The following is an 18,310-nucleotide window of genomic DNA, read 5'->3' on the forward strand; positions in this document are numbered from 1 at the left end:
AAAGACTAAAGAGGCTTTCTCACGGGGCGACTTGACGCAAGAGGTAACCAGAGTTGAACATTGTGGGAACCTCGTACGATAACCGTACGGCATTCGTGGACCACCGTGGCGCTAACGGCAGGTACTCGTGTAACTTGTTGACTCGGGAGAAAATTCAAGCAAGCTTGAATTTCTCCAAGAGTGACTTGTACACTTGTGGTTGAACATTGCAACATTATATGGACGTAGTGGCCAGTGCGATATCCATAATAACTCTTGCGTTTACCGTGGGAACTCCTGCGAACGCCTGAAGTGTGATAAAGCTTTTAACTCAGCAGTTTGATTGTCAGTGCTTGTTTACCTCATTGTTAAATAAATATATTTTTTACTATCAGATTGATGTCTGCAATTCTTCATTAACACATCACTACAAGATGAATGTCTCTAATGTTATAATCCATATAACCATATAACCGTATAACAATTACAGCACGGAAACAGGCCATCTCGGCCCTACAAGTCCGTGCCGACGCAAATTTTTTTCCCTTAGTCCCACCTGCCTGCACTCATACCATAACCCTCCATTCCCTTCTCATCCATATGCCTATCCAATTTATTTTTAAATGATACCAATGAATCTGCCTCCACCACTTCCACTGGAAGCTCATTCCACACCGCTACCACTCTCTGAGTAAAGAAGTTCCCCCTCATGTTACCCCTAAACTTCTGTCCCTTAATTCTGAAGCCATGTCCTCTTGTTTGAATCTTCCCTATTCTCAAAGGGAAAAGCTTGTCCACATCAACTCTGTCTATCCCTCTCATCATTTTAAAGACCTCTATCAAGTCCCCCCTTAACCTTCTGCGCTCCAGAGAATAAAGACCTAACTTATTCAACCTATCTCTGTAACTTAGTTGTTGAAACCCAGGCAACATTCTAGTAAATCTCCTCTGTACTCTCTCTATTTTGTTGACATCCTTCCTATAATTGGGCGACCAAAATTGTACACCATACTCCAGATTTGGTCTCACCAATGCCTTGTACAATTTTAACATTACATCCCAGCTTCTATACTCAATGCTCTGATTTATAAAGGCTAGCATACCAAAAGCTTTCTTTACCACCCTATCTATATGAGATTCCACCTTCAAGGAACTATGCACGGTTATTCCCAGATCCCTCTGTTCAACTGTATTCTTCAATTCCCTACCATTTACCATGTACGTCCTATTTTGATTTGTCCTGCCAAGGTGTAGCACCTCACATTTATCAGCATTAAACTCCATCTGCCATCTTTCAGCCCATTTTTCCAAATGGCCTAAATCACTCTGTAGACTTTGGAAATCCTCTTCATTATCCACAACACCCCCTATCTTGGTATCATCTGCATACTTACTAATCCAATTTACCACACCTTCATCCAGATCATTGATGTACATGACAAACAACAAAGGACCCAACACAGATCCCTGAGGCACCTCACTAGTCACCTGCCTCCAACCCGATAAACAGCCATCCACCATTACCCTCTGGCTTCTCCCATTCAGCCACTGTTGAATCCATCTTGCTATTCCTGCATTTATACCCAACAGTTGAACCTTCTTAACCAACCTTCCATGAGGAACCTTGTCAAAGGCCTTACTAAAGTCCATATAGACAACATCCACTGCTTTACCCTCGTCAATTTCCCTAGTAACCTCTTCAAAAAATTCAAGAAGATTAGTCAAACATGACCTTCCAGGCACAAATCCATGTTGACTGTTCCTAATCAGACCCTGTTTATCCAGATGCTTATATATATTATCTCTAAGTATATTTTCCATTAATTTGCCCACCACTGAAGTCAAACTAACAGGTCTATAATTGCTAGGTTTATTCTTAGAAATCCCTCTCATGCTGAAACACAAAATAGTTGAAGGGAGGTGATATAATCACATTTTCATTCTTTTTCATTTTTGAGTGTTCAGGTTCCTCAATTGCTGAGCTATTTAAACGTTTGAAAGTTTCACCTCTCAGTAGATAATAAAATAAGACAATTATCACAGTCAATGTGAGACAAAGTCTTTATTCCTATTTGACAATATAAAAAGACGACTTCTTGCACATATTGAGAGAAGGTGCATCCCACCAAACAACATTTGTCTAAAAAAAGGCTTCGCAAACATGAAAATCAACAAATGAGGCACGCTAGATTTTTTAAAACAGATTCTATTCATTAACCTCCGCAACAAGCCTAAACTCAGGCAATAAAAGGGACAATGCAATGTGCTAAATGGCAGGTTTTGCGGACGACCATCTTATAGGAAGCACTTTTCAGAGGACAACACTTTAAAGTGAAACAAAGAGAAGTAAGCAGGATTACAACGGGACATTATTATTAGCTTATTTTTTATGCATGCCTGCTAACATGCAGTAGTGTTCCTGTGGTCGGCTACCCATCAATAGAGCTGTCCTGCCACGGCACACTCCCCAATTGTGAATTGTAGTAAGCGCAGAGATGGCCTCTTTGCTCCTTCCCACTGTATGTGCCCAAGTTACTTTTGAAACGCTGCAGTGGGACCATTTCCGCATCGGTTGCACCACTTCTCCATGTACCTAGTATTTATAGTGTGTGACAAAAAAGTTACATCATTTGTGCCACGTGATGATTTAACAACACTTCACAGTGTTCATTCAAGATTTAACGGGAAAGCTCGGGAGACGGACAAGTCACTCGCACAAATAACAGAAATGCCGAGTACCGACGTGGGAACTCTTTATCTACCCCCCCGTTATATCGTGTGATATCGTGCTAGACCACGACCACTTCACTCTGGTTACATCTTGCGTCAAGTCGCCCCGTGAGAAAGCCCCATAAGGAAATGGTGATCGATTTCAGGAGGGCTGGAAAGCACCATCACACTCCGCTGCATATTGATGGAGCTGCTGTGGAGATGGTCAGCAGCGTGAAGTTCTTGGGACTTCACCTGGCGGATGACCTGACCTCTACGACCAACACCACAGCAGTGATAAAAAGAGCTCAGCAGCGGCTCCACCCTCTCTGGAGACTAAGGAAAGCAGGTCTCCCTACTGTTCATCTAAGGACCTTCTGCAGGGGCACCATCGAGAGTATATTGACCTACGGCATCACTTCCTGGTTTGGGAGCTGCAAGGCTTATGAGCAAAAACAACTTAACAGGATAGTGAAGGCAGCCAGTAGGATCATTAGTGCCCCACTCCCTTTACTGTTGGAGATCTATCAGAAGCGGAGCATCAGCAGAGCCATCTCCATTATCAAGGACCCCTATCATCCATCACACCACATCTTCTCCATTCTGCCATCTGGGAAGAGGTACAGGAGCATCAGCTGCAAAACCAGCAGGATGCTACACAGCTTCTTCCCACAGGCAATAAGACTGGTTAACGGACTGTGTCCCCTCCCCAAATATCATACACCAACACATCTAACCTCGCCAATACTTTGACAGCTAGGCACCTGTCAAAGTAAAGCCACTGTTCGGTCTGAATGTCTGTTTTGTCAGCCATGATCATATCGAATGGCGGTGCAGGCTCGAAGGGCCGAATGGCCTACTCCTGCACCTAATTTCTATGTTTCTATGTTTATTTCAATTTTTAGAAATGGTAATTTTAATTTTTAAAGCTATATGTATTTATCCTGTTTTTATTAATTGCACTGACGGGAACTGATTGAGAAACAATTTTTTCGTTTCATCTGTGTATGTAAGTACTCAGTTAAAATGCCATTAAAGTAAATACTGAATACTGAATACGGAGACCACACCTGGAGATCTCTCTGCGGCTCTGGTCACCACAACATAACAATGATGTATTAACCATGGGAACTGTATATTTGCTGGAAAGGGTTGAGTTATGATGCGTGTTTACACAATCACAACTCGTACTGCGTTGATCTTGGAAGTGCATACATGATTGATTTGAAGATTAGGATATTGAAATGTTTAGTCAAGTCAAGTCACTTTTATTTCTATAGCACATTTAAAAACAACTCTCGTTGACCAAATCAGTGCAGGTACTAACGTTCTACAAACAGTGGTACATAGATCTAACAATACATACATACTGTACAGCGCTCCCTCAGAGGACCTCAAGAAATGCTTTAAAGCCCTGTCCCACGGTACGAGTTCATTCCAAGAGCTCTCCCAAACTCGTGGTCAGCACGGAGAATGATCGTAGCGGGTACGTCGGAGCTCGGGGACGTCTCTGAGCGGCTCGTAACGCTAACGGCAGGTGCCCGTGAAGACTCGCTAACGGCAGGTAAGCACGGGAAGACTCGTGAAGATTTTTCAACATGTTGAAAAATGTGCATGAGAGCCTCGAGTACCGACGAGTGGCCATTACCGTAAATCTCCAAGTTCGAATCAGGGCAAACTCGGGAAACTCTTGGAATGAGCTCGTACAGTGGGGCAGGTATTTTAGTTTACTTTAGTTTAGGTAGACACAAAAAGCCGGAGTAACTCAGCGGGATAGGCAGTATCTCTGGAGGGAAGGAATGGGTGACGTTTCGGGTCGAGACCCTTCTTCAGATTGTAAAGAGGTTATAGAATGCTGGAGTAACTCATCAGGTCAGGCAGCACCTTTAGTTTAGTTTAGAGATACAGCGTGGAAACAGTCCCGATTCCGTCCCGACCAGCGATCCCTGCACACTTGCACTTTCCGACACACACTAGGGACTTTATGCAATTATACCGGTCAATTAACCTACAAGCCTGCGCGTATTTGGAGTATGGGAGGAAACCGGAGCACCCGGAGGAAACCATGGAGTTTCAGGGAGAACGTACAAACTCCGTACAGAAAACAACCGTAGTCAGGATCGAACCAGAGTCTCTGGTGCTGTAAAGCTGCAACTTTACTGCTGCGCTACCGTGCCACGCCACAAATGAATTTGAATGTCGAACTAAAGGGCCTGTCCCACTTGGCCGTCATTTGTGCGCCATTTACGCGACCTCCAAAAATGTGGTTGTCCCGTTGTGGCGCACGGGTAGCGCGGGACGGGCGTATGGAGAGGCGTGGAAGAGTGTAGAGTTGCGCGCGTTATCGCGCGGTGCACCAGGATTTCGTGCTGCACGAAACCCTCGCGCGCCACCTGCATGCCGTATCGCGTTCGCATGCTAACGCATTGGCGTCGCACGCTGGCGTCCCGACATCTCACGTGTATTGCGTAGTGACGCATGGTTACGTCACCGTGCGTAACAATGCTTCGCCACGTGCCACAGGGTATTCTAATGACGTCACGCGCACCAGACGGCATGATGACGCGTGATTTGTGCGCAATGTCGCGTCGACCTATTTTACATATGACGTGTAAATTAGGCGCAAATAACGACCAAGTGGGACAGGCCCTTAATGAGCCGATTGCTCCAAGCTGTCAGAGGGTGCTGCGTAGAAAATCAAAAATAAACCGCAGATGTTGGAAAATTTGAAATGAAATGCTGGAGGTCAGTCAGCATCTGTGGATGGAAACACAGTTAATGTTCCACTTGAAGGTGTTGAATCTTCTCACAACCGTGAAGCTTTTAGGGTCGCAGGTCATATGATCATAACCTCTGACACCCATACTAATCAAGAATCTATCTATCTCAGACTTTAAAATATCCACTGACGGCCTCCGCCGTCTTCTGTGGCAAAGAATTCCACAGATTCACCACCCTCTGACTAAAGAAATAGTCCCTCTCCCCATCCGCTCTATCCAAACCTTTCACTATTCTGTATGTTTCAATGAGGTCCCCCTCCTCATTCTTCTAAACTCCAGTGAGTACAGGCCCAGTGCCGACAAACGCTCATCATATGTTAACCCAATCATTCCTGGGATCATTCCTGTAAACCTCCTCTGGACCCTCTCTGGATGTAGCACAACCTTCCTCAGATATGGCGCAATACTCACAATACTGCCATTGAGGCCTGACCAGCGCCTTATAGAGCCTCAGCATTGCATCCCTGTTTTTGTATACACGCCCTCTTGAAATAAAAGCTAGCATTGTATTTGCTTTCTTTACTACTTTCCTTTGTCTGCCTGCGAGTCTGTTGCCATGGCAGAGTTGAGAATAGTCTCTGTTTAGGGAATCTGCTCAGGCACAATGTGACTGACTGAATGTGTCGAGGGACCCCTTACTCAGGATGGTGACTGGGAGTAATCACTGAGAGTAATCACTAATCACTAATCAATTTTGCTAGCCCTTGCTGTCTCCTCCCCTTAACCTTAACCCTCTAGCTGTCTCCTCCCACCCTCCCATCCGCCCGCCCTCGGGCTCCTCCTCCTCCCCTTTTCCTTCCTTCTCCCCCCCCACCCCCCATCAGTCTGAAGAAGGGTTTCGGCCCGAAACGTCGCCTATTTCCTTTGCTCCATAGATGCTGCTGCACCCGCTGAGTTTCTCCAGCAATTTTGTGTACCTTCAGTAATCACTGATGTTTGTTTATCTTTCCAGTGAACGTGGAAGGTTTTTATGGAAAGTTCATAAGTCACTGGAGCATTGGTTGTGCTTTTAGTTTCGAGATACAGCACGGACACAGGCCCTTGGGCCCACCGAGTCCGCGCCTACTGGCACGTTAACACTATCCGACACGCACTAGGGACGATTTTAACATTTATACCAAGCCAATTAACCAACTGACACCCATACTAATCAAGAATCTATCTATCTCAGACTGAAAAATATCCACTGACGGCCTTACACTGGCAGCATCCCACACGCACTAGGAACAATTTACAATGTTCTATCCAAGCCTCTCTTTACTCAGAGAGTGGTAGCTGTGTGGAATGAGATTCCAGTGAAGGTGGTGGAGGCAGGTTCGTTTTTATCATTTAAAAATAAATTGGATAGTTATATGGATGGGAAGGGAATGGAGGGTTATGGTCTGAGCGCAGGTATATGGGACTAGTGGAGATTATGTGTTCGGCACGGACTAGAAGGGTCGAGATGGCCTGTTTCCGTGCTGTAATTGTTATATGTTATATGTTATATATATATATATGTTATATGTTAAAGCCATTTAACCTACAAACCTGCACATCTTTGGAGTGTGGGAGGAATCCGGAGCACCCAGGTAAAACCCAGCGGACACAGGGAGAAAGTACAAACTCCGTACTGACAGCACCCGTAGTCGGGATCGAACCCGGGTCTCTGGGGCTGTGAGGCAGCGACTCTACCGCTGCCCCACCGTGCCGCCTGTGTTCCTGCTCCATATATTGGCAGTTGCAGTTCTTGATTTTCCAAGTTGGGGTCAAGGAGAGAGCGTTCACGTCGCGACTCTGTTTCCACCAATCTTTCCACCGCCACGCACACCATTGTACGCAGATGCCGAGAAGTGTGTACAGCTCTGGCTGAACAACTTCTAATCTTTAGTGTGCACTCGATGAGGACAAGAAGATTTTCCAAGTATAAGACACAAGGAGCAGAATTAGGCCATTCGGCCCATCGAGTCTGTTCTGCCATTTGATCATGCCTGACCTATTTTTCCCTCTCAACCCCATTCTCCTGCCTTCTCCCTGTATCGTTTGACGGCCTTACTATCAATCTCTACTTTAAAAAAATTCCCACTGCCTTGGCCAATGAGTTCTACAGATTCACCACCCTCTGGCTAAAGAAATTTCTCCTCATCACCATTCTAATGGTATGTCCTTTAATTCTGAAGCTATGGCTCTCCCACTAGTGGAAACATTCTCTCCACATCCGCTCTATCCAGGCCTTTCATTATTCGGCAGGTTTCAATGAGGTCCCCCCCCCCCCCATCCTTCTAAACTCCAGCGAGTGCAGGCCCAGTGCCGTCAAACATCCGGTAACGCAATCATCCCCGGGATCATTCTCGTAAACCTTCTCTGGACCCTCTCCAATGCCAGCAAGTCCATGCTGAGATATTGGCACCAATTGGTCTGAAGAACACGCTAGAGGCAGGAAAAATGTTCCCGATGTTGGGGGAGCCTGGACCTGGGGCCACAGTTTAAGAATAAGGGGCAAGCCATTTACAACGGAGATGAGGAAACACTTCTTCTCACAGAGAGTTGTGAGTCTGTGGAATTCTCTGCCTCAGAGTGCGGTGGAGGCAGGTTCTCTGGATACTTTCAAGAGAGAGCTTGATAGGGCTCTTAAAGGTAGCGGAGTCAGGGGATATGGGGACAAGGCAGGAACGGGGTATTGATTGGGGATGATCAGCCATGATCACATTGAATGGCGGTGCTGGCGCGAAGGGCCGAATGGACCTATTGTCTATTGTCTAAGCAGAGTTACAGTATGCCAGGAAGCTGCCCCAGGTCATAGCAGGGCAATGGTTTTCCGATATGATGTATAATTTGTGTAAAAGTGGTCAATTGTACCAGTTGACCTCAGAGTGGGAAAGAACTGTATTCCTCTCAGCAACATCATAGCAAAAGGAGGCACGGTGGCGCAGCGGGGGGTTACAGAGGGAGGAGGGTAGAGAGGGGGGTGTTAGAGAGAGGGAGGGAGTAGATAGGGAGGGAGGGGGTAGTTAGAGAGGGGGGGGTTTTAGAGAGGGAGGGGGTAGAGAGGGAGGGAGTAGAGAGGGAGGGAGGGGGTAGAGAGGGAGGGAGGGGGTAGAGATGGAGAGGGGGGGTCTAGAGAGGGAGGGGGGTAGAGAGGGAGGGGGGGTAGAGAGGGAGGGGGGGGGTAGAGAGGGGGGGGGAGAGAGGGGTAGAGAGAGGGAGGGGGGTAGAGAGGGAGGGGGGTAGAGAGGGAGAGGGGGGGTAGAGAGGGAGGGGGGGTAGAGAGGGAGGGGGGGGTAGAGAGAGGGGGGGGGGGGGGTTAGAGGAGAGAGGGAGGGGGGGGTAGAGGAGGGAGGGGGTAGGAGGGGGGGGTAGAGAGGGAGGGAGGGTGTAGAGAGGGAGGAGGGGGGGTAGAGATGGAGGGGGGTAGAGATGGAGGGAGGGGGTTAGAGAGAGAGGGGTGTAGAGATAGAGGGGGGTTAGAGAGGGAAGGCTGTGGAGCTTTGTTATCTGTGGCAATCTGGCACTGCTATCAGCTGCAAATGAAGGAAGTGAGAGTACTTTTTGTAACTGTGTCAGCGACTCCTTTGTGTACCTTGTGTACGTAGAAATAAAGAATCTCACAGCACTGGGGTACAAGTGACGATATCGTGGCATCGTCTTTTAGTGTGGCTGAATTGAACAATGGCTGCTGCAGCCGCTGAGTTTCTCCAGCATTTTTGTGTACCAATGGCAACCTAAGACTGTGTTAAAGATATATAGCGCCTTGTTTTTTTTGTCTTGCAGGTCATTATTCCAGAAATATTTGCATCTATGGGCCTGTGGATTTGAAATGGTTAAATGAAATTAACGCGTTGTTTGCCAACAAATTTGAACTGAACACTTACCCGCCAACTCTGGAGTGCCTGGAGTATCGGTTGCTGAATCGCACACTCAGCCAGAACGCCATTGACCTACGATGAGACAGCGTAATGTTGCTGCCATTTCAAAGGAAGGGGAAGAAAACTTGGGAGCAAGGGAATGATCTTAAAATGAGCCACGGACTGGGATATACTTGATTCTTTACTTTTATTTTCTGCTTCACCGCCTGTCTCCACTTACACTGTCATCGGTTCCTTTCCTTGGAACCGCATTAATTTTGTACACGTCTTTGAAGAGAAAAAAACAAAAATCCTGCACAGGAATGGGGTCAAAAACACGAGTGTTTTGTTTAAAAAAAAAAGGAATATAGTGGGCATATGAGAGTCTGAAGAAGGGTCTCGACCCGAAACGTCACCTATTCCTTCGCTCCATAGATGCTGCCTCACCCGCTGAGTTTCTCCAGCATTTGTGTCTACCTTTGGGGCAAAACATACTTACATTTACATTCCCGATTCGTTTTAATAGTGGGGAATAGGTCAAGGTGTTAACGTGGAAGTTAAACGTATTCACTTTATGCACTGGAAGAGTTTACAGTAAGTTTAGTTTAGTGTAGCTTAGAGGTACAGAGCGGAAACAGACCCTTCGGCCCATCGAGTCGGTGCTGACCAGCGAGCCCCGCACATGGAACACTATCCTTCACACACTAGGGGGAATTTTCAATTTTACCAACACCTGTAGGTCTTAGGAGGGCGGGAGGAAACCGGAGCTCCTGGAGAAAACCCTCACTGGTCACAGGGAGAACAGACTGAAGGGTCGCGACTCGAAACGTCACCCATTCCTTCTCTCCAGAGATGCTGCCCGTCCCGCTGAGTTACTCCAGCTTTATGTGTCTACCTTCGAGAACATACAAACTCCACACAGACAAGCACCCAGGGTCAGGATCGAACCCGGGCTCTCTGGCGCTGTAAGGCAGCAACTCTACCGCCTGCCAGTTGTAGTAGACTGACTTTGTTGAACAGAGTGTGGAAATGACAGGAGATATCCTTTCCCCATTGTTGCTGACGTTTCATCTGAAAGGCGCCAACAATCATCGAATGCTGTCGGAAGGAACTGCAGATGCTGCTTTATGACAAAGATAGACATAAAAAATGCCGGAGTAACTCAGCGGGACAGGCATCATCTTTGGAGAAGGGATTTTTCGTTAGATTTCTTCTGAAGAAGGGTCTCGACCCGAAGTGCCACCCGTTCCTTCTCTCCAGAGATGCTGTCTGTCCCGCTGAGTTACTCCAGCATTTCTCCAACAAATCTCTTCATGTGACCCCCTTCACTCTCTAGTAACAGTAGCCACCTGTAGAAAGCAACAACATGACTGCTGAACTTCTTGTGTTTCGAATAACTTCACAGCGACTCGAAGTATTGTGACTATTATCTGAAAATGAGATATCAAAAATAAACTTGAAATATCAGACGTCAACTAAGAAATGAAACGACAAAACTGCCTGAGGAGCAAAATAATTCACCAAAGAAATGTCTGTTCTGTTAACGATTGTGTAAAAAATAAAGTGATGTGAACTATTCAATATATTTTTGGAAAAAGAAGGCTTGTAGGATTCTTAAAGTTTCTGATTTTCCAGAAAACATTTTCATCAACAGTAAGAAGTAACCGTGGGGATGTGAGTATTTTCAAGTGAGTGAACGGTTGAATAATGAAGCCGTCTTTACATTGCCAAATGGAGAGGTTGAGCCGGCTGGGTCTCCATTCCTTGGAGCGCAGGAGGATGAGGGGTGATCTAATAGAGGTGTATAAAATCATGAGAGGAATAGATTGGGTACTTTGAGTCTCTTGCCCAGAGTAGGGGAATCGAGGAGCAGAGGACATAGGTGTAAGGTGAAGGGGAAAAGATTTAATAGGAATCTGGGGGGTAACTTTTTTCACGCAAAGGGTGGTGGGTGTATGGAACAAGCTGCCAGAGGAGGTAGTTGAGGCTGGGACTACCCCAACATTTAAGAAACAGTTAGACAGGTACATGGATAGGACAGGTTTGGAGGGATATGGACAAAACATGTACAGGTAGGACTAGTGTAGATGGGATATGTTGGCCGGTGTGGGCAAGTTGGGCCGAGGGGCCTGTTTCCACGCTGTATCACTCTATAACTCTATGACTATTGGGGACACTTTTCAATCACAGCGGAATGAAAGATTGCCGCCGGAAGCGATATCTATTAACTTCCTCTTTAAGATTCTATGTTGATCCGATGTGATTTGTGGGACTCTTATATTATGGAAGCAAATGATTTTATTTTTTTAATATCTTAAACATGCTACTGCAATTTGAATGCTGTAAGAATCTTCAAAACCTATTGCACAAAGACCAGAAGAATTAGTAACGTGTGTAACAAAAATAAGATGATTCCAATTTCTCAGAGAGAGATTTGTTTAGCCATTACATGACAAAGAATGGAAGACCAATAAAGTGTATAAAGGAATTGCAATATATATATTTTATGTGTTTCATATTCTGAGATGTTGTGATGATTTAACTAAGTGAGAAAATCTTCGTAATAATTTTATAAATAATAATAATAATAATAATAATAATAATAATAATACAGAATCTTACTGACGACACCTGTCGATTCTGAACACTTTTTCCTGTTGATTTTTTCATAATGCATATGGCTGCATTGTTCATCATAATCTCGGGAATAAAGAATGATCTCGTGAATTTAAAAAAAGTCAGTGTGCAGATGTGTACCCAACATTTCTTCTTCCTATCTGGGCTCAACCTTTTTTTTGGCAAAGTTAAACACAACATTTGGATTACATGGGACCAACAACGTCTTGATAATTTTAATCAGAACTGTTTTTATTAAAAACATGTGAGCTGACTATTAATTTATCTTTTCGCTTGGAGGGGGGTGGCACGGTGGTGCAGCGGTAGAGTTGCTTCTTCCATTTTGGGAGAGTCTAGGACCAGAGGCCATAGCCTTCGAATAAAAGGACCTACCTTTAGGATGGAGATGAGGAGGAATTTCTTTCATCAGAGGAATTTCTTTCATCAGAGGATGGTAAATCAGTTTATTAGAATTTAGAAGGATGAGGGGGATCTTATAGAAACATAAAAAATTATAAAAGGACTGGACAAGCTAGGTGCAGGAAAAATGGTCCCAATGTTGGGCGGGTCCAGAACCAGGGGCCACATGCTTAGAATAAAGGTGAGGCCATTTAAGACTGAGGTGAGAAAAAACTTTTTCACCCAGAGAATTGTGAATTTGTGGAATTCCCTGCCACAGAGGGCAGTGGAGGTCAAATCACTGGATGGATTTAAGAGAGAGTTAGGTAGAGCTTTAGGGGCTAGTGGAATCAAGGGATATGGGGAGAAGGCAGGCATGGGTTATTGATTGGGGATGATCAACCATGATCACAATGAATGGCGGTGCTGGCTCAAAGGGCCGAATGGCCTCCTCCTGCACCTATTTTCTATGTTTTCTATGTTTTCTATGTTTCCATGTAATTAAGATTTTAAAGAAGTTCAGAAATTCAATTAAATAGCCTTAACATATGATCTCATTGCAAAGTTTAAAGGGATGTGCGGCAACAAGTTAAATGTTGTTCCCCACAGAGGGCAGTGGGGAGCTGCCAGAGATGGAGGTGGAGGCAGATGTTCCTGGTGTAGGGTTTAAGAGGCTTTTAGACAGGTATGTGGATATGCGGAGAATTCAGGTGCATAGACCGCATACACTCAGATGGGAGGCACGGTGACGCAGCGGTAGAGTTGCTGCCTTACAGCCCCAGAGACCCGGGTTCCATTCCCGACTACTGGTCCTGTCTGTACGAAGTTTGTACGTTCTCCCTGCGACCACTTGGTTTTTCTCCGGGTGCTCCGGTTTCCTCCCACACTCCTAAGACGTACTGGTTTGAAAGTTAATTGGCTTCGGTAAAAAATGGTGAATTGTAAATTGTCCCTAGTGCTCGGAAGAGTGCTAGTGTACGGGGTGGTCGCTGGGCGGTGCAGACTCAGCCGGCCTGTTTCCATGCTGTATCACTAAACTAAACTAAATTTATCCAAATGGTGCCAATTGCTGAGTGTTTAAACAGCCAACCAACCTGGCAATAAAGACATCTGATCCAAAAGCTCCCTCAAAGCTTCTGTGAAACATCAGCCTTAATAAAGTGTTTACTTTCTTGTGTGCGAGACTTGAAGCATTGTCTTTGGTTCACTGCTGTGCCAAATCTGATAGAAGCAGCAGAGAGAACAGAGAATCTTGACATCGGACAAGCAGGAAATAAGCAGAAAGATGTCTCAAATCTAAAACAAAGAGCACAAAATGATAAAAGTGAACTCAGATTAGGCTGGGCAACATAGATAACATTTACTATATTTAAAAGACCACACCTGGAGTATTGTGTGCACTTTTGGCCATCTAATTTGAGGAAGGACATTCTTGCTATTGAGGGAGTGCAGCGTAGGTTTACAAGGTTAATTCCCGGGATGGCGGGACTGTCATATGCTGAGAGAATGGATATACAATACAATACAATACAATACCTTTATTTGTCATTTGAACCTCACATGAGGTTCAAACGAAATGTAGCAGCTGGGCTTGTACACTCTGGAGTTTAGGATAGAAACATAGAAACAAAGAAATTAGGTGCAGGAGAGGCCATTCGGCCCTTCGAGCCTGCACCGCCATTCAATATGATAATGGCTCAGATCCAACTCAGTATCCCGTACCTGCCTTCTCTCCATACCCCCTGACCCCCTTAGCCACAAGGGCCACATCTAACTCCCTCTTAAATATAGCCAATGAAGTGGCCTCAACTACCCTCTGTGGCAGAGAGTTCCAGAGATTCACCACTCTCTGTGTGAAAAAAGTTCTTCTCATCTCAGTTTTAAAGGATTTCCCCCTTATCCTTAAGCTGTGACCCCTTGTCCTGGACTTCACTAACATCGGGAACAATCTTCCTGCATCTAGCCTGTCCAACCCCTTAAGAATTTTGTAAGTTTGTAAGATTGAGAGGCAATCTTATTGAAACATATAAGATTATTAAGGGTTTGGACACACTAGAGGTAGGAAACATGTTCCCGATGTTGGGGGAGTCCTGAACCAGGGGCCACAGTTTAAGAATAAGTGGTAAGCCATTTAGAACGGAAACGAGGAAACACTTCTTCACACAGAGAGTTGTGAGTCTATGGAATTCTCTGCCTCAGAGGCTGGTGGAGACCATCTCTCTGGATACTTTCAAGAGAGAGCTAGATAGGGCTCTTAAAGATAGCCAGGGGATACGGGGAGAAGGCCTGTCCCTCCTCTTCTTTTTAAAGAGGTCTTCCCGAGCATAGGGCAGTCGGTCCTCGCCATCATAAACAGTAGCTTGTCTTCTGGGGTTGTCCCCGTAAAATTTAAACATGCTGTAGTGCAACCACTACTCAAGAAACCTGGCCTGGACCAGACTGTCCTGGCCAATTTTAGGCCAATCTCCAAGCTGCCATTTATCTCGAAAATCATGGAGAAAGTAGTTTATGCTCAGCTGAAACTCTTCCTGGATGAGCACAACATCCGGGAGGTCTTTCAGTCTGGCTACAAGGCTATGCATAGCACAGAGTCCGGCTTTGTACTTCTTTATAAACAAGGTTGTTTCTATTAGGGCTCTTATCTAAGGGTCTCTATTTGATAAGTTTGACACCCTCCTGGCAAACGACTCCGGCATAATTATGTGGCCATCATAAACTAGCTGTCTTCTGCTGGACCCCGTATCTGCCATGCTTCGACACTGTGGACCATGGAATATTAATTTCCCCAAGATTTACAGCAAAATCAAGGATTTTATCTCGGATTACATCTGTGGGCATCTGTGGCAGTGCCCTGGGATGGTTCAGGTCCTATGTGGCAGATAGAACCATGCGTGTAAGCCTTGGTGGCTTTGAATCCTCCTCTGCTCCCTTGGCATATGGGGTTCCACAGGGCTCAATTTTAGGGCCCCTGCTTTTCTCCCTTTATCTACTTCCACTGGGCTCAATTTTAAGAAGGCATGGCATCTCCTTTCACTTTTACGCGGATGATAGCCAGTTGTACATGCCACTCAGGAAAGAAGATAATTATTCCCTAAAATCACTTCTGTCTTGTCTTGAGGACATTAAGTCCTGGATGGCCTTAAACTTTCTGGGACTTAACGAAAAAAAGACAGAAGTGATTTTGTTCGGCCCTAATGGCTGCCGTGAACCTCCCTCTGTTGACTTGGGTCCACTTGCAGTGTTCGTAAAGCCAACAGTTTTAAACCTGGGTTTTATGATGGACAGTGATTTTAAATTAGATAAACAAATAGGCGCAGTGGTTAAGTCCAGCTTCTTTCACCTAAGGAAGCTGGCAAAGGTGAAGCCCATTCTCGAGCGGCAGCATTTTGAAACAGTAATTCACGCCTTTATTTCATCTCGGCTGGATTACTGTAACGCGCTCTACTCTGGAGTCTCACGAGCTTCGTTGGCTCGTCTCCAGTTGGTCCAAAATGCTGCCGCTCGCCTTTTAACCGGAACTCGAAAGAGGGAGCACATTACGCCAATTTTGGCCTCCCTTCACTGGCTCCCAGTGCACTTTCGAGTTCATTTTAAAATTCTTTTATTTGTTTTTAAATCATTGAATGGCCTCGCCCCACCTTACCTCTCTGAGCTGCTCCACCTATATGCTCCTACCCGGTGACTCAGGTCAGCGGATCAGCTGCTCCTTGAAGTACCAAGGTCTAAGCGAAAGCTCAGAGGGGATAGAGCCTTTTCTGTTGCTGCCCCGCAACTCTGGAACACCTTGCCGCTGCAGATCAGACAGGCCCCTTCACTGTCCATCTTTAAATCCTCCCTAAAAACTCACTTTTATTCACTGGCTTTCGACACTGGCTGAGACATTGTTCCTGTTTTAGTGCTTTTAATGTCTTTTAATTTTTACTGTTTTTATAGTCCTGTTGTCTTAATGGTTTTAGTAGTTTGTAATAACTTTTTGTTGACTTCCCATGTACAGCACTTTGTGGTAACTGGTGTTGTCTAAAAGCGCTTTATAAATAAAGTTATTATTATTATTATTATTATTATGACGTACTAATTGGGGATAATCAGCCATGATCACATTGAATGGCGGTGGCTCGAAGGGCCCAATGGCCTCCTCCTGCACCTATTGTCTATGTTTCAATGGCTGTGGAGGCCAAGTCAATGGATATTTTTAAGGCAGAGATTGTTTAGTAGGGGTGTCAGGGGTTATGGGGAGAAGGCAGGAGAATGGGGTTGAGAGGGAATGATAGATCAGCCATGATTGGATGGCGGAGTGGACTTGATGTCCAAATGGAACTACTTCTGCTCCTGTGACTCGTGAACTTATGAAATAGAGCATTGAAGATTGAGCTGATCGATGGCCGTAGAATCAGCTTGGTGCTGAAAGTATCACATTGTAAGTGGCCGGGCGAAGATTTTATTCCAGGCAAAGTGGTGGGGGAGATAAGATGCATGAAGTGCAGGGTGATTTGGGATACAAGGGAAATGGTCCAGTATTGATGAGTAAAGTATCAGATGTGTAAAGAGGTCATGTCAAGGGCCAAGGCCGAGGGAGGGAGGGGGAGGGGCAAGGTCAAGGGGCAAGGTCAAAGGTTTGACCATGATTATGTTATTCGAGTTTTGATTGAATGAAGACTACCAGGTACTTGGGGGACAGCTTGCAAAACACCGAGTCCAGTCAATATTCCCTAAGAAACGACGCAAAAGGGAAACTTTGAGTACAATAATATTCTTGCTCTCAGAGCTGGTTCTAGATACAGGGTGGCAAGGTGGTGCAATGGTAGAGTTGTTGCCTTACAGCGTCAAAGATCCTGACGACAGGAATTCACGGAACAAGCTGCCGGAGGAGATAGTTCAGACAGTTAATGCTGCATCATTTAAGAAACATTTAGCAGGTCAAGCCTATTTCCACACTGTCAAGTCAAGTCAAGTCAAGTTTATTTGTCACATACACATACGAGATGTGCAGTGAAATGAAAGTCATAGTCACTGTATGACTATGACTCTTATCTTTGTTACGTCATGCCGGGGAGTTCTTAACTATGTTGCTCGTTCATCTTTTCATTCTTCTCACACAGTCCCTTTGCAAATCGCCTGTTCCCAAACACCTTATCTTCTCAAGGTCACACTGCAATGCCACGAGGATAACGCCAGCTCTGCACTCACCAGATGTGAGTTGTGAGACCGTTATCAAAGTGCTTCTCGAGCTATTAAAGTCATAGGGTCTTAAAGCCCTGTCCCACGGTACGAGTTCATTCAAAGGGTTCTTCCGAGTTTGCCCTGATCCGAACTCGGAGATTTACGGTAATGGCCACTCGCAGGTACTCGGGGCTCTCGTGGGCATTTTTCAACATGTTGAAAAATCTTCACGAGTCTTCCCGAGCTTACCGCGTTTCCCGAGTACCTGCTGTTAGCGTTACGAGCCGCTAAGAGATGTCCCCGAGCTCCGACGTACCCGCTACGTTCATTCTACGTGCTTACCATGAGTTTGATTTTTTTTTAAACTCGGGAGAGCTCTTGAATGAACTTGTACAGTGGGACAGGGCCATTGCAGTGTGGAAACAAGCAGGTGGGACTAGTGTCGATGGGACATGTTGGTCGGTGTGGTCACGTTGGGCTGAAGGGCTTGTGTTCACACTGTATGACTCTGTGACTCTAATTGGGTTTAATAGCTCCATGAAAGGAAATAAGCACTTTGCTTCTTATGAGAAGTCTCGTAATTGGCATCTTGTGCCGGCAGAGCTGTGGCCTTGAGAAGATAAGGGGAGAACAGCCAATTTGCAAAGGGACTGTGTGATAAGGATGAAAAGATGAGCAAGCGACATAATTAAGAACTCTCCAGCCTGATAAGGAATAAAGAAACAGCCATAGAGACATACAGCATGGAAACAGGCCGTACAGCCCACTTGCCCACACCGACCAACATGTCCCACCTGCCACATTTGGCATTCTCCCCATACCCCTTGATTCCGCTAGCCCAAA

At 45.5% G+C, this 18,310-nt stretch overlaps 1 protein-coding gene across 1 annotated transcript in view; it reads left to right on the top strand.

The window, feature by feature from the left end:
• LOC129708625 (N-acetyllactosaminide beta-1,6-N-acetylglucosaminyl-transferase-like) overlaps positions 1-13,608 on the top strand; it is a 67,292-nt gene extending 53,684 nt beyond the window's left edge. Inside the window, exon 3 of the mRNA XM_055654501.1 lies at positions 9,219-13,608. Coding sequence (XP_055510476.1) covers positions 9,219-9,394 — 176 coding nt within the window. The 3' untranslated portion in view covers positions 9,395-13,608. The remainder of the gene's footprint in view (positions 1-9,218) is intronic.
• Positions 13,609-18,310: the final 4,702 nt, after the last annotated feature.

This window comes from Leucoraja erinacea, chromosome 2, assembly GCF_028641065.1.
Source record: "Leucoraja erinacea ecotype New England chromosome 2, Leri_hhj_1, whole genome shotgun sequence".
NCBI classification, from domain to species: domain Eukaryota; kingdom Metazoa; phylum Chordata; class Chondrichthyes; order Rajiformes; family Rajidae; genus Leucoraja; species Leucoraja erinaceus.